Below are 27496 nucleotides of genomic sequence, written 5' to 3'. Positions count from 1 at the left end.
CTCATGGCACCTTGCAAAGTAGGGAAAATATCTTTGTCCTCATTTTTCAGGTGAAGAAACAGAGAAAGTGCTTTTAAGAGTTTTGTTTCATGATTGAGTCTAGCCCCATATTTTCCATACTGCCTTCTGACAAATTAAATCAATAATATGAAGCTTTGTACTTGTAATGTTACCTCATCATTTTAATGGAATGGAAAAATCTTTATATACTGTGTATACTTCATATATATATCAAAAGATCTACAGATTCTACCGATTTCAGGGGACAAAGAAGAAAGTAAAGAAAAGGCTTCTTTGTAGCACTCTGTTTGCCACCCTGTAATAAAATGTTGCCCAGCTCATGAATGGCTGCCTGTTTACCTTTCACAAGTCTCTGGAAGAGAAATTGATCCTTACCCATTACTGTGGGTGACAGCTGATTTGTTTTTATTTTATTAGTATTTTTTGTTTTTTACATTTCTTCATAAATCCACATTATATTCTCCTGTATATGTCGAATAAAAATGATTAAGCTAAACTAACAAAACAGTTTTTGATAGCATAAACAACATTTTGCACCTCTACTGAGAGCTGGGAAGTGGATTTAATCTGTTTTAATGCACTTGGTTAGTGCTGTTAATCAAAGGTCAGTTACTTTTAGTGCTGTCTTGGTATGGAAATTGTTTTCTTCATTCTATTTTCATCACTTTTTCATCAGTTCATAAAAATTTTTCATAGTTCTCTGAATTTTTCTTTGTCATTCTATAGGGTTCAGTAATATTCCATTATGTTCTATCCAGCTATTCCTCTTTTGTTGTTATTGTTGTTGTTGTTTTTGCAAGGTGATGGGGTTAAGTGACTTACCCACAGTCACACAACTAGGCAATTATTAAATGTCTGAGGCAGGGTTTGAATTCAGGTACTCCTGACTCCAGAGCTGGTGCTGTATCCACTACGCCACCTAGCCTCCCCTATTCAGCCATTCCTTAAGTTTACAGTTATCTGTTTTTGATTCCAGGCTACTTTGTTTTGCTACTGCAAAAAGAACTCCAGAAGATATTTTGGCAAAAATGGAAACTTTTGGCTTCCTTGGGATTTATGTCTTTTGGGTGGGTCTTTGAATCAAAGGTTATGAATAGTTTATTGGTTCTTCTACCATAAATGAAAAGGTTTCCAGAGCAGTTAAGTAGCATCATGTTAACTAGGTGGGAGTTGGTATATGGTATTGTTGGAAGACATAAATATTTTAATAAATTTTGCCAGGCTTTTCAGAGCTTTCCTTCTCTGAAGTTTATACTTGGTGAAAACACTGCCTTCCCCTTAGGATCACAGAACCCATACATGACCTTGATTTTACTTTTTTTCAGTGACACATAGAGGGATGCTTATTCATAATAGAATGAAACATGGTTACTTTTAACTTCTTGGTCATATCTGTTTAGTTCCTTAAGGGGACACATCTCTGGCCATGTCACCTGGTGCTATTGCAGATAGTGGCTCAGTTACAAGATAAAAAATCTGAACTGAAAGGTACCTGAGAAGTCATTTCATCTAGTCTTTTCATTTTATAGATGAGGAAGCTGCTAGAAGTCTTTTGGATTTATATCCCAAGATCCTGTTTTGAACTCTTATCTTTATCCCTCTCTTCCCAAGATCATACCTGTGGCTTTTGTACATCACAATTGGTTGGTTCAAAAATGGATTTGTAAGCTTTTTGTTAACCTTGCAAATGATATGGGGCCTGTCTTTATATAGTGTTATTATAGGATCTTGGACACAGACATAGTTCTTTTCTGTGTCATGGACTTCTTTGACTACCTATGGTCCATGAACCCTTCTCATAATAATGTATTTAAAGGAATAAAATGATATATGCACTTAGAAGGAAAATCAATTATATTAAAATACAATTACTGATTTTTGTTTTTGGAACCCAGGTCAAGAACCTTATTTATATGATACAGAAAATTTGTATAATGGGACCCCTTAAAAATTCAAGAATATAATTAGCTAGCAATGATGTCATAATTTGAATATGTATGTATCTGTTTCCAGTTCAACTTGTCTCTTCTTCAAGACTCCTATGTAGAAAGATGTATTGTTCTGGCAGTTATATCACACATGATCAAAACTCATGATGAATAAGACAGTTACTTCTCTGTGCTTCAGTTTGCCCTTTGATATATAGTTACATAAACAAATGTTGATAGAAGGTGACTAGATGGCACAGTGGATAGAGCACCGGCCCTGGAGTCAGGAGTATCTGAGTTCAAATCCGGCCTCATACTTAATAATTAACTAGCCATGTGGCCTTGGGCAAGTCACTTAACCCCATTTGCCCTGCAAAAACATTGAATGAATGAATGAATGAATGAATGAATGAATGAATGAATGTGTGTGTGTGTATGTATGTATGTGTGTATGTATGTTGATAGAGTTTGGCCAGAGAGTCTTCTGTTCTAGGATTGCCTCTTATACTGCCTTGGATAAATTGGTATATGAGGTACATTAGTCTTTCAGAGGCAGAAAGGAAAAAGCCCTTTCACTCAAAGAGCTTTTTTTCTACTGTGGACTGATCTACATTTCACACTAATGAGAGAAGGCATCAGAGTGGATCTAAAGTTTCCATCTTAAGGGAACAGCAAATGAATTGAGTATAAAGGGAAAACTATGAAATAAATCTGGCAAAGTTACTGTGAGCCAAATTATGAAGGACTTTAAATACCAGGTTCAGAACTTAGTGTCTTATTCTGGAAATAATAGGAGCCTAGATTTTTGAGCAGGAGAGTGTCTTGATCAGACTTCCACTTTAGCATGATGATTTAGGCAACAGTATAGAGATGAATTGGAGAGGGGAAAAAATGGAACCAGAGAGAGGAAATAACTATTTCAGAATTCTAGATGAAAGTTGATGTGGGGGGGGGGCGTCTCTAAATTAGAATCATGGATTAGAATGGATGTGAGGGAAGTTTATGAAGGTAAAATTTAGCAAAACATAGTAACTGATTAATGGATTAATGTGAAGAAGGGAGAAAAAAAGAGTTGAGAATGACTCTCCAGTTGCAATCTGTTTTGCTAGAAGGATGGCGATACCCTCAACTGAAATAGGAAAGTTTGGTGGAACATTTGGGTTTGTGGTTGTTGGTGTTTTTCAGTGGTAACAAGGCACAAACTGGATAATGTGTTATGTATTGGATTTTTAAATAAGATTTTAAAGGGACATCAGGTGAAGATGTCCAGCAGGGAACTGATGTGTGACTGGAGTTCAGGTCACAGATTGGGACTGGTTTGGGGATTGAATACAGATTTGAAAATCATCTTTATAGAAATGACTCTTGAATCCATGGAACATGATGAGCAAGAGCAGGTATAGAAAGGGGGGCGGACTGAAGACTCGACACAGTGCCTTAGGGAATTCAGATTTAGGGACTTTCTATTTGGGGTCCTGTAGTTGCACTAAATTACCTTCTTGTTGCAAAGCCAACTAGGCAAGTAGGCTTCTTGTTCCATTAGAATTTTAATGAAACCAGCAGTTTTTATACCTCCTAAATGAGTTGTGTCATTTAACTTAGAGCATAGAGCTTTTTCTACTAGATTGGGGTATTTGTTTTTTTTCCAGCATTGCTGTATCATAAGAAAATAAGTGAGCAGCCCTTTCCTGTAATTGTGGCAAATAGCAAGAAATTGTTTATTTTATTTCTTCTAGCTCAATAATAGATTAGAAAAATAGATTTGAATTTGTGTTAAATGTAATGAACACAATCCATAGGGGAAAAGCATGGAGAAAAAAAGAATTCAGGTAATGATCTTTTTTCTTTTAAAATTTTTTTCTAACAAATTGCCTTTTGCTCAAGTACTTTCATTTTGGCCTAGAACCACTTAAAATTATTTTAGTACTGCCAGCAAATTACATCCATTCTTCATTGAGCCTTCCATTGAAAAGATCATGGAATTGTTAACCAGAAAAGTTCTTGGTGATATAATGACCCAAACTGTATTTTAAAAATTGTTTGGAAACTTTGGAGCTAAATAGATAAACTTCTTCCTGACAACCTCCATTGAATTTTTTTTCCAAACCGATCTTTATGTTATGCCAAAAGAGTTCTATTTATGATATCATTGATAGTGTCTTTAAAAAAAAAGAGAGAGAGAGAGGTCTGATTTTAAGTGAAATAGAAAGAAAAAAACAGATTAAGAAACAAATTATTTCACAATGACCTGAGTTGGGGAAGAAATAAAAATGAATATTCTGGAAATAACCAACACATAATTTTTTCCAGGGAGATTATTTTTCAATTTTTTCCTTGCTGTGCTCTTTGCTCCTTAAGATTTTCCTTAGTAATTTAGAAGGAATGTTTGCTTATGTTTTGCAAAATGAACTCTTTTGTTTGAATACTAAACTTTTTATTGAAAGCTAATATATTATTTCCTTTTTTCTGTTACCTTGATAGTGATAACCTGCTAAGAAGAGCAGCCTGTCAAGAAGCCCAGGTAATACCATTTAATGTGATAAAATTAAATTTCATCTTTCTTATCTTAGTTGTGCAGTACTTCAACCACAGACTATTCCTGGGACTTTGGTTGAATACTGTGCCTTACATCACTAGAGTTGAGGCTCTGAGGGACTGCCTCAGGCTGAGTCAGCTCTTAACTAGTTAACTAATAGGTTAATTATCTCCTGAACAGTAACCCTTGCTCTTCCTCCCTTCCCCCACTTATTTTGGTTCTATAATAACACTTGCTAGTTGTATGATTCTGGGAAACTCATTTAACCCTGTTTGCATCAGTTTCCTCATTTGTAAAATGAACTGGAGAAGGAAATGCAAACCACTCCAGTATCTCTGCCAAGAAAACCCCAAATAGAGTCACAAAAACTGGACATGACTGGAAAAAAAAAATTAAAAGACTGAAAATCACCCCAAGCTTCCATATTTGGCCTAGCTTAGGCTCCTTAGGTTTTCCTTTATATGGAATGATCCAGCTATGGGCAAACCCTCCATCTAGATGAATTTTGAGGATTATGTTCACAGGTGGTACTACCACTTTAGGACTTGCCTCTAAAAGTTTGATTGATGCTATTAAAACCCATCTTCAAGATTATGTTTTGTTGTTCTGGACCTCTGTTTTATTCATGTGGGAAACTACCACATTTATCTGCAATTTACAAGAGACTGTCAGGTTCATATAATTTGTTTTCTCTAGCATTAGAGCATAGAACTCAAAAGGGCACTAGAAGTCTTTTTTTTTTAAGGTTTGTTGTTTTTTTTTTTTTGAAAGGCAGTGGGTTAAGTAGCTTGCCCAAGGCTACACAGCTAGGTAATTATTAAGTGTCTATGGTCGGATTTGAACTCATGTACTCCTGACTCCAGGGTTGGTGCTCTACTGCGCCATCTAGCTGCCCCAATAAGTCTTCTAATGCAATTCCTTCATTTTATAAATGAGGAAACTAAGGCCTGGTCAGGTTAAATAATTTGTCCAGGGACCCACAGGTAGTTAATTGAAAGAGTCAGATTTCAAACTCAGGTCTTCAGATTCCAATCAGATACCTTTTCTTTAATCAAGATAAATTTCAAGGAGTTTGGTGACATTTTGAAAATGCATTGTGTCCATTAAGCTTATCATGTCATAAATACAGAAAAAAAAGATCATTAAAGTCATCAGTGGAAAAGAGAACAGTACATTGACCTGGAGAGGTAGGTGGTAGACAAATTTACATTCATTCCTGAAATATTTTCAGAAATTACATTGATGTTTCAAACTATTAATAGGTAAAACCATTTTAACTCTGTTTTAAAACTTGTCAAGTTTTCCTTTTTAAAATGTTATTTAGAATTGTTTTGTTCTCATAGGGACATTTTTAGAATTAGTTTTGAGGAACACTTGCCAACACAACCATTAGAAAACAGACTGTAAATATTTTAGGTGCTAGTGCCACCACAGCTATTGGGGAAAGTATTTTTTAAATCAAAATAACTAAACTAGGGAGTAGCAACTGGAAATTCATTTTGGGAGAGGGAAGATGACTGGTTTAAAAAATAAAGTTACTTGCTTCTGATTGGGAAGTGGCAGACTGATATATAGTCGTAGTTATGGGACTATAATCTCCCCTTTTCAGCTGTTTGGAGAGTGGGCATAGCTCACTAATAGCAAAACTTCCTTGCTCATAAAATAAGAAGTCTAAAAGGATGTCTTTCTAACTAACTAGCCTGATCAATTTAGGCAAGTAAATAGACCACGTTTGAATTAGAATAAGTAAGAAAACTGGCTGAAAAATAAAAGGAAAAAAAATTTATTATCACTGTTTGGAAATTGGAAGTGCTTTTAACACAAAACTGACCTGAAGTCTCAGAAGCTTATACCAATTCAGAAGTAATTTTATTAGATAACATTAATAGTTAAGCTAGAATAGAGTTTTCTAATAAGGTTTATGAATTCCAGTAGTTAGATTAAGTCAAGGATTAGTGAAAAAGTTTCTAAATTTTCAATAATTAAGCAAAGACAAGTAAATTCACCCATAAGATTTTCAGGGAACTTGGCAAACAAAAGAGGTCCTCGTCCTATCAGAAAATGGTAGGCTGTGGGGTAGCTAGGAGGCACAATGGATAGAATGCCAAACCTGGAGTTAGGAAGACTCCTCCTGAATTCAAATCTGGCCTCAGACATTTAGTAGTATGTGACCCCAAAAAAGTCAGTTAATCCTCTTTTCCTCAGTTTCCTCATCTGTAAAATGAGTTGGAGAAGAAAATGACACTGGAGGGTTTGTTTCCTCCCAGTGTCTGGGTCTGTGAAGCTACCTTCTCTTACAGAGTTAAAGAGCAATATTGAAATTATATTTTGAAAATTGAAAAATATACTGAAAAATTAGTGAAAAGTACAGTAAGGGGGGTGGCGTAGTGGATAAAGCACTGGCCTTGGAGTCAGGAGTACCTGGGTTCAAATCCAGTTTCAGACACTTAATAATTACCTAGCTGTGTGGCCTTGGGCAAGCCGCTTAACCCCCTTTGCCTTACAAAAAAAAAAAGTACAGTAAGAACAAGGAATGAAAACTTAACGTGGTCAAATTTAGATTGAACTAAAAGAATCATCCACTTTTAATTTGATTCTTGCAGCGTCCCATGGCTTTTAAAGGGCTTTAGGACTTAGGGTTTAGGGGACATTGCCAAGGCCACTTTGTCACTGAGATGCCAAGACATAGATTTGTTGTAAGAACACCTGTCACATACAACTTAAGGATACACAGAACAGAGGAGAATATAGAAAGGGTCTCTAATGTTTGTCCTTCATTTTTGAAGAAGACCACAACATCAGGGATATGATGGCATGACAAGCACATGAATTGGATTTGAGTGAGGGCGAGCTGTGCTAAATTACCAGCCTCACTGTCTCCTCCAGAGCCATCTGGGGCTAGTGGCCAGATATGAATCAGGTCGACTGCAGTCAGGGTTCAGTAACTTGCCCACGATCACAGAGCCAATAAGTATCAGCCAGGACTCGAAACTCCTGTCCTATTCATTCCAAGGCCAATGCTCTATCCACTGCCACCTACCTGCCCTCATAGAAAGGGAAAACCTCCATAACAATGGTAGAGTATGATATGAAAAGGGCTCAGGATAGAGAAACAGGTTCAGTTTTCAGACTTCTCACTATAGCTCCTAATTGCTATGCAACCCCACCCCCATGCCTGTTCCACTTCTGCAGCTTCATCTCTCCTGGTCTCTCATGAAGGGAACAGGTGAGGTTACTATGAGGGTAATCACCTTGCATATTTCCAAAATACTGATAAAGGTGGATTATATATATCTCTTCTAATTGAATTGAAGGACCTTCTCCTCTTATCTAGTCTGACCATGTCATTCATCTTAACTCAGTGAACTTGAATAGAATTCCTTTTTGAATAGAATCTGTCAACCCTTAAAGCTCTTCATAATTTTCCAGACCAGATTGCACTGTACTCTCCCTCTTGCATTCTCCATTTCAGCCAAACCAGCCATATTATTGAACTTGTCTATGACATTTCATCTTTCACCCTTTCAACAGACTTATCCTGTCTGGAGTGTTCTTCCTCTTCTCCTTCATCAGAAGAATCCCTACTTCTTTCCAAACAAAACCTGTGTAACAGCTTCCTATAGACCACCTATCCTAAGACACCACCTCTGCCTCTCTCCCTCCCTCCCCCTTTACCCTCACCCTTGTTATTGCATTTCCTCTCTTTCCAAAGCAGTTTTATTTTATTTTTGTTGTATTTTTACTTATTTATGAATGTTGTTTTTCTCTTCCTGGTAGAATACAAGCTCCATAAGCTCAGGAACTGTTTTTTTTTTCTTTGTTTCCTCAGAGCCTGGTCCATAGATGGACACTCTATTGATTCTCCTTGAATTGAATTTATCTTTAAGTCTCTCTTGATCATACAAGGTCACAGGGCTACCCGAGAGCAGGTCTCTTCTGAATATTCATTGGTGTCCACTTAATGGATCCCAGCTGTCCATAGGCCCCTGCTTATTCTTCCCTACTTCCTCAAGGAAATGGATCATTGACAAATTGGCCCCCTCACTCCCTCTACAGTAGGCTTTAGTAGAAATCCCATCCTAACGATTTTATAACTTGAGTACTTTACATGCACAGTGACAGCCAAGACAATTTTTTACCCACAGTAAGAGGGTTTTTTTCATTCTCCCTCTCATAGATGATAGTATCCAGGATTGAGTAATTATTGTCATATGACATTAAGGCATAGCTTCATTTTAACCCTTTATAATACTTTAATAGCCATAGCAATTGTTTAAAAAAATCAATTGGAAAGAATAGTTTGTTTATTCTAAAACTGAAAGAAAATATTTGTGGTTTGTAAATATGGGAACATGAAGGTATTCACTTCAACTCAGGTAAGACTAAATGCCCTGTAGATTGAGAATATAATATAATATGTAAGCATATAAAATATGTAAATATATAAAATAATATATTTAATAGCTAAACAAAGAACAGGGAAAAATCTATTTTTAAAACTTATATTCTCTTTCTTAGGTATTTGGAAATCAACTTATTCCTTCCAATGCACAAGTGAAGAAAGCAACCGTCTTTCTCAACCCTGCAGCTTGCAAAGGGTAAGAGAGAGAGTGTGTATGAGAGAGAGAGAGAGAGAGAGAGAGAGAGAGAGAGAGAGAGAAGATATAAATCATTTTTGCTACCTCAGAGATATGGAGCATTCCTCCACTGGTGTCAGATCCTTTGAGGACAACATAGATAAACTTCCAGCATGATCATAGTTAAAACGAGTCACCCTGAACCTACCCTGGGTCTTAATTTTTTTTTCTCTTTTTGGAAATAAAACAAAAATTTATTAAAAAGGTTGTAAGACATAGGAAGGACTAGGGAGAGAGAAAGATAGATTAAAGAACAGCTAGGCTGGGCCACAGGTTGGTAGAGAAGACTGTGGCCCTGAGCCAGGGTCAAACCCAAGTTTTTATTTCTTGCTTCTCAACCAGAGGGCAAAAGGTGAATGAACTCCCTTTCTCTTATTGTACCAGGAATTAGGTAGAGGGTAAAGCCTAAGGAGTTCAGAATACAAATTTTACATTAAATAATGGATCAGTGCTATATCAAGAATGGGGATCTCCACCCAATTTGAGCAGCCTTTAAGATTACAGATTATTTCTATTACAATCATAATTCTCTACTTCTAGTCAATTTACATCTCTACCCAATTTTCTTCGTTATTTTCACAATTCTCTTCATCATCCCCCCCCCCTCAAAATTATTCTGGACCAGATTCTTCTGGGCTTTTCAGAGTCCATTTGGAGATGAATGTATTACAGAGAGGGCTTCATTGAGACAGAGGCTGGTCTTGGAGCTATACAGAGAAACAAAACTCAAGGAAAAAAATTAAACAAGCAAAAACTAGAAATATTGTAAAAGAGAAGGCTATTTAACATGAGTCCAATAATTAGGAAAAAACTAGAAGGTCTATAAGGGGCAAGAATTATGCTTTATGATCTTAAGCCAGTATCAAAATACCTTTTATAAGAACATGGGTTCCAATATAACACAGATTTGTTGATGGATACCACATAAGTTGCAAACAAAAGCTCAAATAGTATAAACAAATGTACTGAAAAGGCATTTTAAAACTGCATGTGTCCAAAAAGTAATTTGCAACAAAATTTTCTATTTTAGCTTTTGGCCATGTTTAGAATGAACAAAAATTCCAGTTGAAGAATAGCTCTCTTTAAAGCAGCTAAAAAAATATACCAATAGGCATTACCATGATCACTGGCTTTACTCTCATACTTAATTATGTTGCACCTGGAATGATCATGGCAATTTGCTATTACAGAGCAGAGAAGGACATGAAGACATGTTCCCTTATGCAGACAATATTTTTCAATGAGCCAGGTGAGGAAATTTTAAGAGAATCCTACCCCAGTTGAGGTTAGGGTCGTTTTTTCAAAGGTCCATCTGCAGCATTTAACATCAAAGCCCATAGGGCTAAATGGTTTCTTTGGCATATTGTCTTTCTGTTTTAACATATCTGATGTCAGGCAGATCAATTATCAATACTTTAATATAGCAATTACCTATAACCAGAGTTTTGGGTGGCTTGAGCACTAAGGAAAATCAAGAGTGTGCCAGGCTGTAATTTGATATAAGAGATCCAGGGAAAAAAATCATAATTCAGTTGTTAGTCAAAACTAAGAACTGTGCTGTAAATGAAATGCAACAAACAGATTTTGAGATGTAAAAACACAATACTAATTCATGTTTTTTATAAAATGTTTAAGTAAGTAAACATCTCCTTCTGGCTAAGAGGTTGCCTATCCCATATTTCTCACATAACAATTGGCTAGAGATTGCCACAGAGAAATCTCAAATTATCATCATTGTTTTATCTTCCTTCTGTTACATAACTGCTTTTCCCTTAAAACAAATAACCACAGTTTAGTCCCAGTTTACATATATAGCTAGACATTTCTATACATAAACTTTTAACTACTAGCCATCTTCAAAAATACAAATGATTACTTTCAAAATTCTTTAAAACCATTAGAACATCTTAGGTAACCTTAAATTTCTAACATGTGTTATTGATTCCAGTGCAGTTAAATAGTAGTAAAAACAGTGAGGCATTCAAATCAATTAACTACATGAATTATTATGCATGAATCCACAGATTTATGGGGGGGTCATAATTTGTGATTATTTCCCTTATCACCCCTTAAAAGCAATCACGTGTTAATTCCAGGTTTACAGTATTCAAATAGCTTACATGTTTACAAAAGAAGCAAACACTTAATATTTCTTTGAAGTTACGAGAGAATATCACTGGTAAATACATATACATATACATTCCCTTCCATAAACATGTAAGGATAGATAAGAGACAAGGATTACAAACTTTCTTCCTTTACCAACAAAAGACCTTGTGAGATTGCTGACAATTATCAATATTGATTTAACATCAAAACAGATCAGATCACAAAATTTAGTACAGTATTTCTTTCTCATAAGAAATCAGTAATTATATGATTCAATATTCCCAAATTGACATACAATTTATCCCAATTATATTTTCCTTCTTAATAACACAAGACTTGTTACAAAACTTAAACTTAGCTCACAGCTGAGATTGTTTCACAAATTTTGCCACTTAGAAACTTTCAAATGGTATAAGGGGATAGGCTCAGATCTCCACTTCATAATTACTTAAAATTAGACCCTTTCAAGCAATTAAATTCAAAACCCAAACTAAAAGGAGTAACATTTAACTATTTCAGATCTGAATTACAAACACACACGCTCTCTCTCCCTCTCTCTCAAATCTATCAAATTTACCAAGATGAAACCTCAGAATATAGAAACATTTTCTCATCTCTCCAGGCCAGTAGATGTGAAAACATTCCATTGACATTCACACATAATATACATATATTTATATATGAATATATATTTATATATATAATATATTTATATTATTTTTTTAATGTACCAATTAAGACCAGTCAAAAAAATAACTTTAACAATAGTATGAATGTCTTGAGGAACCTTTTATATATTCATTAAGATTTTTGAAATTGCCAATCAATAGTTAAAATTGAATGCATTTTTTTTCAGTTTTTTTTAAGGTTTTTGCAAGGCAAATGGGGTTAAGTGGCTTGCCCAAGGCCACACAGCTAGGTAATTATTAAGTGTTTGAGACCGGATTTGAACCCAGGTACTCCTGACTCCAAGGCCAGTGCTTTATCCACTACGCCACCTAGCCACCCCAAATTGAATGCATTCTTAAGTAACTTTATAAAGTTCAAATCCAGCTACTCTATTACAAAGATATTATTTATTAGCACAGGCTTAATTAAAAGATGAAATCTGAATTTCCTAGTCCCAGAAAAGTCTTCCCCCTTTTTTTTCCTTAACTAATTGACCACCAGGCTTCCCAATCAGTCTACCCATTTCCCTTCCCCCTCCCAAGGGTGGGACTTTCTCAGCCCAGCTAATGTCTTTAGGGAATGGGGCTTGCATTTGAAAACATGGTCATTGCCCAACCCCCCCCTTCCCCAAACCAGGAAGAAGGCATGGGGGTCCCCTGTTTCCTAAAACAAGTTTTGGGGGGGGGTCTTATCCTTCTTGCAGTGAAGCGTGCATTCCATCTGACACATAGGTTTGAGTTTAAAAGTTCTAAAAAAGGAAGATTTCCCTTCTCCCTCCCCCCTCCCCCTGCAGGGGGGTGGATGAGGGTAGAGAATAAGAGAGAAAAAGAGTTCTACCCAAAAGATAATTTCCAGGAGCTCAGGTGTTTTGCTTTTGTCAAATCTAATTTCTTCCAAGGAGCAAGCACACAGCAAGTTTTTCCCCATATTTTAATTCTCATCAATTTATAGGTAGGCAAACATGTCAATTAGGATATATGCCAAACATCTTTCCTTAACAACCCTCACTCCACCTCAGAACTGCCTTTCCTCCAGTCAGTCTCAAAAAGGCAGGCCCACACCAGGGCTACTTTGAAACACCAAATGGGATCAGCTTAGCTGTCTTCCCCCAAAAAAACTCAACCTTTTTCCATTTTCCAGAAAAATGGAAACACAGAAAGAGGGTCAGAGGTCCAATAATTTTCCTACTTTTCTAAAAATCTAGAATCTAAAAAAAGGTCGTGCTTCTCACCTATGGAGCTCAATCCAATTTCCCAGTCTAGGCAGAGTCTCCTGTAGCTGCTGGCTACTTAAGTTAGTTCTGCCTGTGTGGAATCGTTATTCAGACTGGGGAAAGCAAGAGTGGAAATAAAACAAAAATTTATTAAAAAGTTTACAAGACATAGGAAGGGCTAGGGAGAGAGAGAGAGAGAAAAGAACAGCCAAGCAGTGCTGCTTGGGCCACAGGTTGGTAGAGAAGACCGTGGTCAGACTTAATCTTTTTAATTGAGCTAGCTTGACTTCATACACATTAAATTAATCAGAGGCCTTAGAGGGAATTACAGGACTTACCAATACTTGATTGTTGTTACTTTTGAGAACCTGAGGTCACATTACACCCTGATGAGGTGCTAGAGAAGAATTTTGAATAGCCACAGTTAACAAGAGAAAAATTAGAACTTAAAAAGATAATTAAAATCATAGGGAGAAGTCAAAAGAACTGAGTTTCTTAGTTTTTTTCCAGTCAGATCTGGATACTTTGATCCAAGTGGCCAGGATCAGAGGGAGGCAGATATACAAAACCATTATAACAGAAAGTTAGTCATGGCCTCTTTAGCATCTGACTTGTACTCATATATTGTTACTATGAAAATTGATTGTCTTTTTGGAAAATGTATTGATATGGTAATCAATAGCTGTTAGGGATCCTAGAGATCAAGTCTAATCTCTTCATTTTACAGATGAAGAAATTTAGGCCAAAAGTAATTAAGTAATTTGATCAGATACTGAGTGTCGGAGACAGTATTTGAACTCTGGTATTTTTGAATCCACGTCTAAAGCAGAGTCCACTATGTCATATTGCCTCTAAGCAAACTGTAAAGATATGACCTAGATGATAGATTCAAGGCTTATTGAATGCCTGGATTCAGGATAATGTCCAGTATTAAATATATAAAATGTATGAGAGCTGTTTCTTTAAGAAAGCAAGGATACAGATATGGCACTCCAAGCATGATTTACCTTCAATTTGCTGATAAAATCAAGATGACTGATTTTATTCATAATTTTGTACATAATTTTATACATAATTTTGAAATGTATATGCATATGTGTGTACGTGTGTGTCTCACTGTGCTAGGTAAAGAAGAAGATATAAAAGTAAATAAAATGTATTCTCTTTCCAACTTATCTCAATGACAACTTACCTAAAATCTAATTGTATTTCGAAACTGCACACAGTATTCAAATTCAGGGGCATTATTTTTTTTTATTCGTTTTGACCCTTCTTGTATATACAAGTGGAATATAAACTCCTTGAGGACTATCTTCATTTTTGTGTATTATCTAGTACCTAGCACAGTATCAGTCACAGAATAAGTTCTTCATGTTTTGTATTTTATCGCCATAGCAATTGTTTAAAAAAATCAATTGGAAAGAATAGTCTGTTTATCCTAAAACTGAAATAAAATATTTGAAAAATATGTCTAGTCTAAAGAAGCAGCTAATAGAACAAACAACAAAATAGCATTGTACAGGTCTATTTGGTCTAGTGTTTTAGCTAGTTTTAGAGAAATATGATTTAATGGGTCACTGTTATTGGGGAGAGTAAATTCCATGAGAAGTATGGTGTTATAGTTAAACAAATGTTATTGCAGTAGAATTGTATTATATTATAGAAAAGCTTGGTTATGATACTACTGCTGTTATTGAGGAAATATTTTTATCAGGACGATATTATGTAGGGTGTGTTTTAAGTGTCATGAATTAACACATTTACATATGTGTGTATACATATATATTTTATATGTGAAAGACATATGTGTATGTGTATTGTGTGCAAATACACAAAGAAAAAAGTACCAAATAATTGATTCCCTGGAAAGATGAAGAAATGGATGATGATCTGATACAAATTGCAAGATACAGAAGAAAGAAGTTTTCTATTGCCATGACATTTTTCACAAGATTCATTACACTAAAAAAAAATGGTAATTTATTTTTGAGTTTTTGTCTTTTATTACAACAAAATAAAGAAAAACAGTATATTCCCTAAAAAACAAAACTATGCATCTTGCTATTTGTTAGAGAAGTTTAGGCCTGTCAAGCTAGTTACCTAAAAGGAGACAGACTACCCAACTCTCTTGTACCTCCTCTAGCAAAATATTGAAATTTGTTCTAGCCTAAATAATGATCAAGAAATCTAGTGAGAAACTACTGTAAATGATTTTTTCCATTTTAGAACTGCCCCAAAAGGTCAACTAGAAACTCAGATGATAGGAAAAAGGACCCATCGGCAAAGTCATTACCTATACAAAGTATCCTCTCAGCATAGCCTTAGACGTACAAGTGTAGCTTGCGTAATTCTGTGTTTGGAGGTAGCAGGAGGATTTCCCTGAGAAAGTATTAGAATAGAGACCTTAGAACCCCTAGGGAATGGCAGTGGGCAAAAACTCAGTCTTGAATAACCTAGACTCTGGAAATCTAGCACTCTTGATTCTCAAGTTCCATTTTGCCTTATCTTGGGAAGTGGAGGAGAGCACAAGAACCCAGAGGATCTAGGATGAGATCAAGCAAGATACCTCTGTCAAAAATGCAGCATAGAATAGAAATGGATCCATTCAGAAATTGAAGCTGAAGAGATGAAGAAATCAAAGAAAGCAATGAATAGTATCAAAAACTATTGCAAAATAAATTTAGAGATACCACAAAAAAAAGTACAATTGCAAGGAGACTCAGAGATTAAATTGGAATTTCCTTAAATATTATATCAATACCTAAAAGACATGAAACAAGATTTAAAAAGAAGAAATGCAAGTTCTCAAAGATTTAGAAAGAAAAAGAAATGGACTTCTGAAAACTAGAAGAGAGATTGAAAGGAAATTAGTGAATGTTTGTAACAAGAAATATTAGAACAAAATCAAATAATTGAAAATATGGAAGATTGTAAAATATCTGTAATAAAAAAAGATAGCTGACCTCAAAAAGGAGAGAATCAAGGAAAGAGATTTTAAGAATCATTTGGAATCTCTGAAAACCATGACTTTTTTTTTTTTAAAGAATACTCAGGAAAAAAAAGAATACTCAGTATTGGGGGCAACTAGGTGGTGCCATGGATAGAACACCAACCCTGGAGTCAGAAGGTCTGAGTCCAAAACCAGTCTCAAACACATAATAATTACCTAGCTGTGTGACCTTGGGCAAGTCACTTGCACTTGCCCACTGCACTGCAAAAAAAAAAAAATCAGTATCTATAGAAGTTGTAAATGAAAACTGTCCTTATAAAGATAGTCTACTACTAGGGGCAGCTAGGTGGTGCAGTGGATAAAGCACCGGCCCTGGAGTCAGGAGTACCTGGGTTCAAATCTGGTCTCAGACACTTAGTAATTACCTAGCTGTGTGGCCTTGGGCAAGCTGCTTAACCCTGTTTGCCTTACAAAAAAAAAGATAGTCTACTACTGATAATTTCTGAAAGGAATCCCTAAATGAAAAGTTAAAGAAGTACTGTAAGCTTCTAGATTGAAGCAATTCAGGTTAAAAGAACTATAGTTATGATAACTTGTGGTAACACAAGACCTGGCAACACGGTGGTACAGTGGATAGGGTACTGAACCTGGAGCCAAGAAGACTTGAGTTCAAATTCAAACTTAAATGCTTGCTAATTGTGATATTGGTCAAGGCCCTTAACTACTATCTGAGTCACTATCTGTAAAGTGGGGATAATAATTGTAACAATCTCTTATTGAGAGGATCAAATGAGATAATTGTTAAAAGCCCTTAGCATACTTCCTAGCTCATTGTAGGTAATATATAAGCAGTAGCTATTATTATCATGATTTCACTAAAAACCAGCTATCTTGGAATGTCATATTCCAAAAGGTGTTTACAATAAGAGGTTTACAACCAAGAATAACTTACGTGACAAAGTTGAATATAATACCATGGAGGGGAATGAAATAGCAAACTTTAGGGAATGGAATTAGGAATGGGAATAAAAGTCTTTTAGATGAAAAGACCAGAACTGAGGGGAAATTTTAAAATATATACACTTCAGACAAACCTAAAGAGTTAAATTGAAGAGGAAAAGAAACAAGTGTCACTTCATGGTTTCAAAGGGTGTTAAATTAAAAAAAAAAAAAAACCCCGGCAACCAGGGAGTGGAGTGATTCCATTTGAGAGAGTTTGAACAAAAGAAAGAGAATAGAGGGGTAAAAGGAAAAATAATACTGGTGTAGAAAGGGGGAATAATCTGATATTTTTCATCACAGTGAGGGAAGCAAAAGGGAGAAATGAGGAGGTCGAAGGGAGGATGATATTGGAAAGGGAATAACCACAATCAAAATAACCTTCCTGATCCAGATATGTTAGAGGGAGGAAAAGGCATCAGTTCAAACTGGAGTGTCTTAGAAGGCCTCTTAGACATTTGAGAAATGGCTGGAAAAATATTGTCAACTGAATGAAATGGAATATTATTGCACTGAAAAATGACAAAAAAAAAAGTCTCAGAATCCTGGAGAGTGTGAGCTGAAGTGGAGTGGACTGAGCTGATATGGAGTGGATCCAGCTGAGTAACAACCATTTTTTTTTAAAGATAGGAATATTTTAACAAAAAATGAGCATGAATGACTTGAGCTCCTCAAGGGCAGGGATGGCTTTTTGTCTCTCATTGTAACCCCTGCTGAATGGTTCCTGGTACATGGTAGGTGCTTAATAAGTGCTGGATGACTGACCCCGAAGGGCCTCTGATAAAATGTGTCCCCATCTGTCCTGTCAGAGAGCCGATAGACAAAAGGAGTAGAGACATTTTGGGATATTGCCACTGTTCGAATTCATTTTGCTTGACTAGCCTTATTTGATACAAAAAAAACCCTTTTAAAAATTTCTTACCATTTCTAATGGGGGTGTGGGGATGCAGTAGAGATGCTTAGAAAAAGAAGAGGATCATTATAATATTTTGAAAATGCACAGAAGAGACAAGGAAATTCAGAATAAAGTACAATCAAGACTGTTTTGAATGTGGCATGTAAAATTTATTATACTTTTTTAAGGAAGTGGTGATTCATATAATTCTTTGTGTTTTAGTGTATATGTGGAAATGCTCTTTTTTTGTCTAATGCTCATAATTTCAAAATATTTTTTCCATACAAAATAATTAAAGGAGGACTGTTGTGATTGGTTTTTGTATACATAGGACATTTTCTTTCTACTAATGATTTTCTAGGTGTATAGATAGTAGTAGAATCATTTATGTCAAAAAACATGAACAGTTTTGTAACATCTGTTGTATAATTTCAGATTCCTTTCTAAACTAACCAGACTCATTCCTATATTCACTGGCAGGAATTCAGCATTTCTGGCATTATGTCATATAGTAGTAGTGATAGTGGACATCATTATTTTACCCTCTTAATGGAGAAGCTTCCAGTATTTTTTCCATTACAAGTAATGCTAGATTTTGCTCTTCAATGCCCTTGAGTCTCTCATCTGCTTCAGTTATTAGTATAAGAATTTAGATGATTTCTGGTAGTGTATTCCATATGTAATTATACAATTTGAAACTTTTGCCTAGTAGTCATACCATTTTCTTTAGTACAAGTCGTTTGTCTGCTTCTTGGGTCTTGAATATGTTTTAAAGCCATTCAGCAGACATTTATTGAAGGTCTTATGTGTACATAGTATTGTGCTGAAAGGACTTGACAAAACAAAAGACTTTTTGCTTTTAATATGCTTCCATTCCATGAGAGATATAATGTGTGTTCAGATAAGTAAATGCATGGAGTTTCCTAGAACATTAACAAGTGATGTGGTCACTCAAAGCTTCTCCAAAGTGGTAGCTGGCAAATTAAGGTTAGAGACAAGATTAAGACTTCTGGAAACTGGAGCTGAGATCAGTGCTTGTCTGAATTCTCAGAGTAAGAATTGGAATGTTGAGTTCAAGGACCACTAATCAGAGTGGTTTCACTTCAGTGTTCCATATTTTTTTATCTAGAAAACTTAATTCTATTTGGGAAAGACCTAGTACCTATCCTGTTGTTTCAGTGGTGATGATGATCTGTTTTTCTATTTTATTAGTATCTCATTGTTAGGGACGGCTAGGTGGCACAGTGGATAAAGCACTGGTCCTGGAGTCAGGAGTACCTGGGTTCAAATCTGGTCTCAGACACTTAATAATTACCTAGCTGTGTGGCCTTGGGCAAACCACTTAACCCCATTGCCTTGAAAAAACCTAAAATATATATATGTGTGTGTGTGTGTGTATGTATGTATCTCATTGTTAGAAGCTAGCTAGCTAAATGGTTTGATGTATTTTTTAATCTAACAATTATTTCCTTAAATCACATCTTCCTTAAAAACAGAAAAATAGATGGACAAAGCACATGTACAACATTCTGTTGTCTCCTTTTTTTCTACTGGAAAATAGGGTTGAGTCCTGAGTTCTCTGGATCTAAAAATTGATAAATTTTAGTATTTTTATTTATGTTGTTGAATTCCTTGTTTATATTCTTTTCTTGGTATTGCTATATCTTTGTGTCTCTGAATCTTTTATACTTGTTATTTCCATAGCATAGTAATATTTAATTGCATTCATATATCACAATTTATATTTCCCAATTGGTGGGCACTCACTGGTTTCCAGTTTCTTGTTACTGCAAAAAAGCGTTGCCTTAAATATTTTAGCATATTTGAGACTTTTCTGCATTAACTTCTTGAGGGCAAATGCTAGTTGTGGGATCTCTGGGTCAAAGAATGATTTATTTAGTAAATTTTCTGAGTTTTGGACTTCTTGTAATTCAGCGGACAGAACAAAGGGTTTAAAGATTCATAGTATTATTTCATAATCTTCCCTGTAGGAAATGTTATAGGTTTTTAGGTCTCCCTTTGAAAGATTTGTTCAATTTTTTTTTTTGCTTTTTTCTTTATCTACAGAAAAGCCAGAAATCTTTTTGAAAAGAATGCTGCCCCAATTTTACACTTATCTGGCATGGATGTGACTGTAGTCAAGGTGAGACCAACTCATGCACATAGCTTTGCACAAAATTGACCCATAGAACAATCTACCCTGTGCCTCTGAAGCTCTTAGTGAAGGAATGAGTAAAGCCTTTAATAGTTATCTGCTATGTGCCAAAAACTGGGCTGAACTCCAGTGCTACAAAACAGTAGGATGAGACTTGTCCATGCCCTCCAACATGGAAAGACAGCACAGACAGGGAAGTAGAAGCCAGGACAGGAAGTAAGATGGAACCACAGGGTGTACACTGGTGCCCTTCCAGAGGCAGTGAGAAGTGTAAGAAAATTGTTGAACTGCCACTGGGACCAGTCTGGAGAGAGCCACTTCTGTGGCAACCCCAGTCAGGGCAGCAGGACAAGTAGAGGGGCACATTCTCCACGATTGGGATCTAATCTGGTGGCACCCTAACATAGAGGTCAGGACTGTCTTTTGCCTCTTTCTGTGTCTTAAGCACAGAAGCTGGCATACAGTAGGCACTTAATAAATGCTTGTTGAATTGAATTTAAGGAATCACCCTTCTTTCTCCTAAAAATATATCAGCGTGACCATCTTTCATCCTTTGGTAGTTTTTCCACACTCCTCAGAGATGAACTATAACAACCCAGCAATCTGTACACAAGTTCTTTTGGTCCTATGCAACCAAAATCACATAACAGACAGGAAGAGAGAGAGTGAGAGATGATTTCTCCTTCTCAGGCATGCTAAAAAACAAAGGTCAAAAAAAACTCCTAGTATGTCTTTGGCATTATATTCTGAAATTATTGCTTCTTTGACAAGAGCTGGTAAAACTTATGAGAATTTCTTTTCCCCAAAAAGTATAAAATTCTTAAGACCAGAGAGTTATTTCAGTACCTGACTCTATAACCTTAGCCCTCAGAGAGACTTTCCCTTTTTTTCTTTAGCAGGAACCCTAAATGATGATCCTTTGAGGTTCTCAGCAATTTAATTAAGAGGAAGAGGGAAAAACAAAGAGGGAGACTCCTATAAACATACTGTAAACCAGACTCTGAAGTATTTGTTACATATTGGTGCTGAGCCACTTTAGAGATCAATATACATATGTAAGGAATTCTGTCTTGCTAATTTTTTATAAGATCATATTCCTAGTTTTATTCTAAACTCTGTCTTTATCAGTTTCTTGCTCAGAATTCCTAAAGCAAGAATTCTGCTCCTATGTATTTTAAATACTAGTTCCCCAGACTTAAATTGTAACTTCTTTCTGTGGTCAAATGTGCTACCAGTTTCAACCCTTGAGTAAAAAGCTGGATCCCAGAGTCATTCTGAAGTATTGTTTCTCCTAAATTTGTTGCAACTAGTGTATGGCTAGGTTTTGCTCATATAAATATTTCCCATATAGTCTCAATTGGATGCAGTTTTCATTTCTTTTAGTTCAGTGGTGATTTTTAAAGTATTGTTCTGTCACAAAGATAAGTACATTTCATTTTTTTTGAGTAGTCTCTATGGGTTAATACTTAGCTCTAAGCAGATACAAATACTTTCTGTACATGTTTAGGATTTTATGTACTATCTTTATAGATAGCTAGGTATAAATGTTGTTCCCTTCCTACATAACATAGAAATACCTTTACTGTCCTTTGAAGGAAAATATTCTTTTGTCATTATTCCACATACCTGTGGAGTAATAGTATTCCCACACCTATGCAGTTAGTTTCCACACTGCTTTAAAAAGAAAAGCATTGAGTAAGTATAGGGACGAAATGAGCATTTGTATGTGGTTTCCTCACATGCTCCTGGTCCTGACCGTACACTTTTAGATAAGACATATAATTTCTCTAGCCCTCATTTTCTTTGCATATAAAAATGAGGCTAGAAATCTCTCTGGCCCTTTGCAGGCATTGGCCCAATTATTATTTTGTTAGCATATTAGATGTCTGTAAGGTATCAGTTACTTTATTTTTGAAGGATGACTGTCTTAATTTAAAAGTCCAAGATTTAAAAAATTGGACATTTGTGGTCCTTGGATTAATCAATTGAACCAGGAGTTTATTTCCATTTTAGACAGATTATGAAGGACAAGCCAAGAAGCTGCTAGAATTAATGGAAAACACAGACATGATCATTGTTGCAGGAGGAGATGGAACTCTGCAGGAGGTAGGACTTTTTTTTGCTATATGAAGGGTTATTGAAGATGATGGAAATGGACACCACATTTTAGTGTGTTGTCACTGAGCGATGGTTGCATTCCAGAAAAATGATTTCTTTCTAAGCTCTAATTTTTGAGGGAGTTACAAGTTCCTGAAATGTTTGTAGAGGTAAAATTTCTGCAGTAATCTTTGCCTACTATGTTCTCTAAAACCTTCATCCCAAGGACATATTTTCCTATTTATTTATCTATTTTTGCCAGCATTAATTTTCTTTTCAAATAGGTTTCTACTTTGTTTTGATATTATATTTGGTTCCAAAAAGGCAGTGAGCCTTTTTCATTGGAAAGTTTACCCTTTCTCTGCAGCAAATTCAAACATCTTTAATTAACTATCATAAGGTTATTAAAGAAATAAAAATGAAGTCCTTACTTAAGCTCTTTCACTCTGCTGCCCAATAAACATCAGTACCTTATTTCAAGGTTTTATCTGATATAATTTGGTTCATTTTCCTCACAGATCACAAAACAAGAAGACTGTAACAGTTAGAATTCTATCTATTCTATTTCTAATACAAGCATTAGAAATTCTGTGAGCAATTTTAGAAATTTTTTTAGCCTGTTTTGTTGATGGTGCATTTTGTCTTTATAGCACAAACTCTCCTGAGAGATCTACCTTCCTGACTCAGATGAATTATGCTTGTGGCAACTTTCCTGCCACTGTAAACTTCCAGTGGGACCTTCACAAGCCTTAAGAGCATGCCCCGTCTTTGGCAGAGCCCATTACTGACCAGGCAGATTTTAGGCAGCAGAGGTCCTAGGGGCTCAGGGGCCTCAGGACACTCAGGAACTTGCCCTGTTCTATGTCACTGAAGACCACAGGCATGGCCCAAAAGGAGCAGAGAGAGCTGTGTGAGAGCTGGGAGAATCTCATCTCTCTAGCCAGTACTTGGAGGCTCTCCTACTTCCTAGCTGGGGGCTCAAGCCCAAAGGGATTTGCCTGAGGTTCCAAAGGTGCTAATCCTTCATAAAAAGGTACCTCCAGTATCTTTATCTCCAGTAAAAAGGTACTGCCCTGAGGGTCAAAAGGATCTTTAGACTCTGTCAGCAAGGGCAGAATCTTGATCTGGAAGGCAAAGGAAGTGAAAATGGGGCCTCCACAGTTCTGTTTCAGGTTAGGAGAAGCAGACTCTCCAGATCACTCTGGCTGTAGAGAATGGCTTCCTCCTGGACAGTGTCTGTCTTCTGGTCACCTGGCTTCCCAACCTTGAGTGGCCACAAAGTAAGTGACTTCAGAAAAGATAGGTGCCCTGTCCTCTGCCAAGGGGCTCAGCAGTAGACCTGAAATGGACCTGCATTGAGTTGCTCAGAGAAGGGCTTACAGACTACAACTTCCAGGCCTAGACCTGACTGTAGTCTGAAGGACCATCACTAAGGCAGAGCCAAGATAGCAGTTAGTATGCTCCTGGAGCTTTTCCCTGCACTGTAAATGAAGCCTCCACACAGACATTAAAGCTATAGATGCCACCACCCCCCCCAAAAAAAAAGAAAAAACAAGTTCTCAGCTCTTGATATTGTGGATGATCTCCATTTAAGTTCTGTCTCTAGTGGAAAAGTGGAAATAAAGCTCCACTAGGTGGGAAAATAGGAAAACCAGTGAGAGTCTTCCAGTCCAGGTCCAGGCAGCTAGAGAGTAGTCCCAGCAGTGAGGGTCCCAATTCCAGACAGTGTCTGAGCCCAGGAACACTGGGGGAGCAGATGCTTGGGTTGGAATCAAAGCACTATATAGGCAAGGCCTGGTCTGCATAGACAACAAATAATAAACCAGGGACCAGACCTTAGTCCCCAACACAAAAAGCTCAAGATTATACTCCCTAAACCCCAGGAACAAAACTCAACTATCAAATTGGGCAAAAAATGGTCTAACCATAGAAAGCTACTATTCAGATAGCAATGATAAAAATACCATCTCAGAAGAAGAAAACAATGACATATTACTTACATTGGAAGTGTCAAAGTCTCTTGGAAGGACTTAAAATGATTTTTAAAACCAAAGAAAAATGGAAAAAAGAAATGAAAAGCCACGCAAGAATTCTCAACTAAAGGAAAAATTACTGCAAGCAGTCAAAAAGAATCAATGTAAATACAAGGAAAGTACTATCAGTATTACACAGGGCTTATCGACTTCATCATTAAAGAATCGGAAAGGGGTGGCTAGGTGGTGTAGTGGATAAAGTACTAGCCCTGGAGTCAGGAGTACCTGGGTTCAAATCCAGTCTCAGACACTTAATAATTACTTAGCTGTGTGGCCTTGGGCAAGCCACTTAACCCCATTTGCCTTGCAAAAAAACCTAAAAAAAAAATAATTGGAAGGCCTGGAATATGATATTTCAGAGGACAAAAGACCTTAGATTACAACCAAGAATTTACTACCCTGTAAAATTCAGCATATTCTATCAGGGGAAAAAGATGGACTTAAAATGAAATAGAGGACTTCCACAATTTTCTGATAAAAGACAAACTGAACAGAAAATTTGATCTTAAAAGACAAGACTCAAGAGATGCATAAAAAGGAAAGGGGGGGACATTTTGGTCAAGAACAGTAAACTATGTATGTGTGTGTGTGTGTGTGTGTGTGTGTGTGTGTGTACATATTTACATATGTATATGTATACACACCCCTACAAGAAAAGATAACACTCTTGAGAATGCTATTTTTCTTAGGATAGTTAAAGGACTGAAAATACTTGAAGGAATTGTATTTAGAGGATATGGGTATAAATGAGACATGAATCAATATTGATTATGAAGGTGTTAATTGCTATAGAGACAGTGGGAGGGAGAGTATTTAGAGTCTCTGTACATACTTAAATCTCAAAGTGACCTTACTTTCCTAGATACCTTAATTAAGGTGGTTGTAGTATACTTGGGTCAGAGGTTGGGACTATACTTAAAAGTATTGGATATAAATAGATTAGGAAGTGATCTTGTCTTAATACATACTTTAGTAAACAAGGGTTTTGGTACTGTGGTTAGAAAGCTAAAGGGATAGAGATAAGTGTACCCAATACTTTGGTTGGGGGTGGTTATTAGGACTATGATTGGAATACTGTAAAGAGGAGGGAGAGAATGTACTTAGAGAAACTGGACATGAAAAGTTTATGAAGCGATTTTGCTTTGCTTGGTGCTTGGCTTCAGTTGGAGAAAGTATGCCTGAGGGAAGAGGGGATGGGGGAGAAAGTGCAAACAATTCATGTAATAATTTGACTTTGTATGATGCTTTGTCTCTTAAGGATGGTGTGTCCATGGAAGGTACTTGAAAAGAGGGCGAGGTGTGAATCAATTATAATTTAATGTGATTTATGACTTGAGAAGAGAAGTGTATTTCTGTTGGGACAAAAGAGGGGAGTGTACTTTGTGACTATGATGCTGTGCTGCTTCTCAATCAAGCAATCAAACTTTGAGAGTGGTACTTTTTACCAGGTCAGCCAAAAGTAGTATATTTTGACAAAGGGGTTATAGGCATAAGACAGGAATGAAACAATAGAGACATAAAGAAAAGGATTAAACTAGAAGACTAGGCATTATTGAATAAATAACATCAGGTGAAGAGTCACAAAGACCATTTAAAGTAGAGGGAAAGAAAGGAGGGTGTGAACACTGAGTAAACCATACTCAAAAGATTGGAACCAGAAAGGAAATAACATACATTCTCAACTGAATTTAAAAATCTATCCCATAGATTTTTAGGGAAGTAGGGAAGGACAGGGAAAGAAAGGGGAAGAAGGAACTGATAAAAGGGAAGGCAAATTTAAAAGAAAAATTTAAAAGAAAAGATATTAAGGGAGCAAAACATTGGTGAGGAGGAATAAGTGGAAAGGAAAGAGAAAAGTATAAACCAGGAAAGATAGCATGGAGGGAAATAAAGAATTAGTAGTCTTTAACTGTAAATGTGAATGGGATTAACTAACCCATAAAATGGAAACAGATAGCAGAATGGATTAGAAACCAGAAGTCTATGATTTGTTACTTACAAGAAACATATTTGAAGCAGAGAGATGCATGCACTGTAAAAGTAAAAGAGTGAGCAAAATATATTATGCTTCAGTGGAAGTAAAAAAAATCAAGGGTAGCAATCTTGATCTCAACAAAAATAAATCTCATTAAAAGAGATCAGGAAGCTACATCTTCTTAAAAGGCACCATAAGCAATGAAGGTATGTCATCATTAAATATATATACACCAAGTGATGGAGTATCCAAATTTATAGAGAAGTTGAACAAATTACAAGGAGACATAGATAGAAAACTTTAATAGTGAGGGATCTTAACCTCTTCCTCTCAGAGTTAGATAAATCTAATCACAAAATAAACAAAACAAGAAGTTAAGAAAGAATAATAAAACAAGAGTAAAATAAGAATTCTAAGAATAAAATCTTAGAAAACTTAGATATGATAGACCTCTGGAGAAAACTCAGTGGGGATAGAAAGGAATATACCTTTTTCTCTGTAGTACATGAAAACTATACCAAAATTGACCATGTTCTGGGGCATAAAAAAACCTTATAATCAAATGCAGAAAGGCAGAAATAATAATATAATACATGTTTTTCAAATCATAATGCAATAATAAGTATATGTAATAAAGGACCATTTAAAGATAAACCAAAAATTAATTGGCAACTAAATAACCTACTTTTAAAGAATATTATAGACTTCTGTATTTCCCTCCATGCTATCTTTCCTGGTTTATACTTTTCTCTTTCCTTTCCACTTATTCCTCCTCACCAATGTTTTGTTCCCTTAACCCTTTATCTTTTCAAACAATAAATCATAGAAACCATTTCATTCAAAAAATTGACAATGAGACATCACACCAAAACTTATGGAATGCAGCCAAAGCAGTTTTTAGGGGAAATTTTATATCTCTAAATGCTTATTTGAATAAAATATCGAAGGAGGAGATCAATGTGAATTGGGCATGCAACTAAAATAGAAAAAGTTAAAATTAAATTAAAAAATAAATTCTAAAAATCCAAGGAAAAATTAATAAAGTTGAAAGCAAGAAAATCATTGACCTGATAAATAAATGAGTTGGTTTTATGAAAAGCCAGTATAATAAATGAATCTTTGATTAATCTTTTTAAAAGAAAAAAAAGAGAAAGAGGGGATAGCTAGGTGGCACAGCGGATAGGACACCAACCCTGGAGTCAGGAGAACCTGAGTTCAAATCCAGCCTCAGACATTTAATAATAACCTAGCTGTGTGACCTTGGGCAAGTCATTTAACC

General features: G+C 35.9%; 1 protein-coding gene across 1 annotated transcript in view; it reads left to right on the top strand.

Moving 5' to 3' along the window:
• AGK (acylglycerol kinase) overlaps positions 1 to 27496 on the top strand; it is a 97176-nt gene that overhangs the window by 29322 nt on the left and 40358 nt on the right. The window contains exons 3-6 of the mRNA XM_074193543.1: positions 4431 to 4470; positions 9004 to 9083; positions 20025 to 20100; positions 22126 to 22218. Of these exons, the coding sequence (XP_074049644.1) occupies positions 4431 to 4470; positions 9004 to 9083; positions 20025 to 20100; positions 22126 to 22218 (289 nt within the window). The remainder of the gene's footprint in view (positions 1 to 4430; positions 4471 to 9003; positions 9084 to 20024; positions 20101 to 22125; positions 22219 to 27496) is intronic.

Source organism: Macrotis lagotis, chromosome 7 (genome assembly GCF_037893015.1).
Source record: "Macrotis lagotis isolate mMagLag1 chromosome 7, bilby.v1.9.chrom.fasta, whole genome shotgun sequence".
Classification (NCBI taxonomy): domain Eukaryota; kingdom Metazoa; phylum Chordata; class Mammalia; order Peramelemorphia; family Peramelidae; genus Macrotis; species Macrotis lagotis.
Note: the sequence above shows the minus strand (reverse complement) of the source record. Positions and strands in the feature narration are given on the sequence as shown.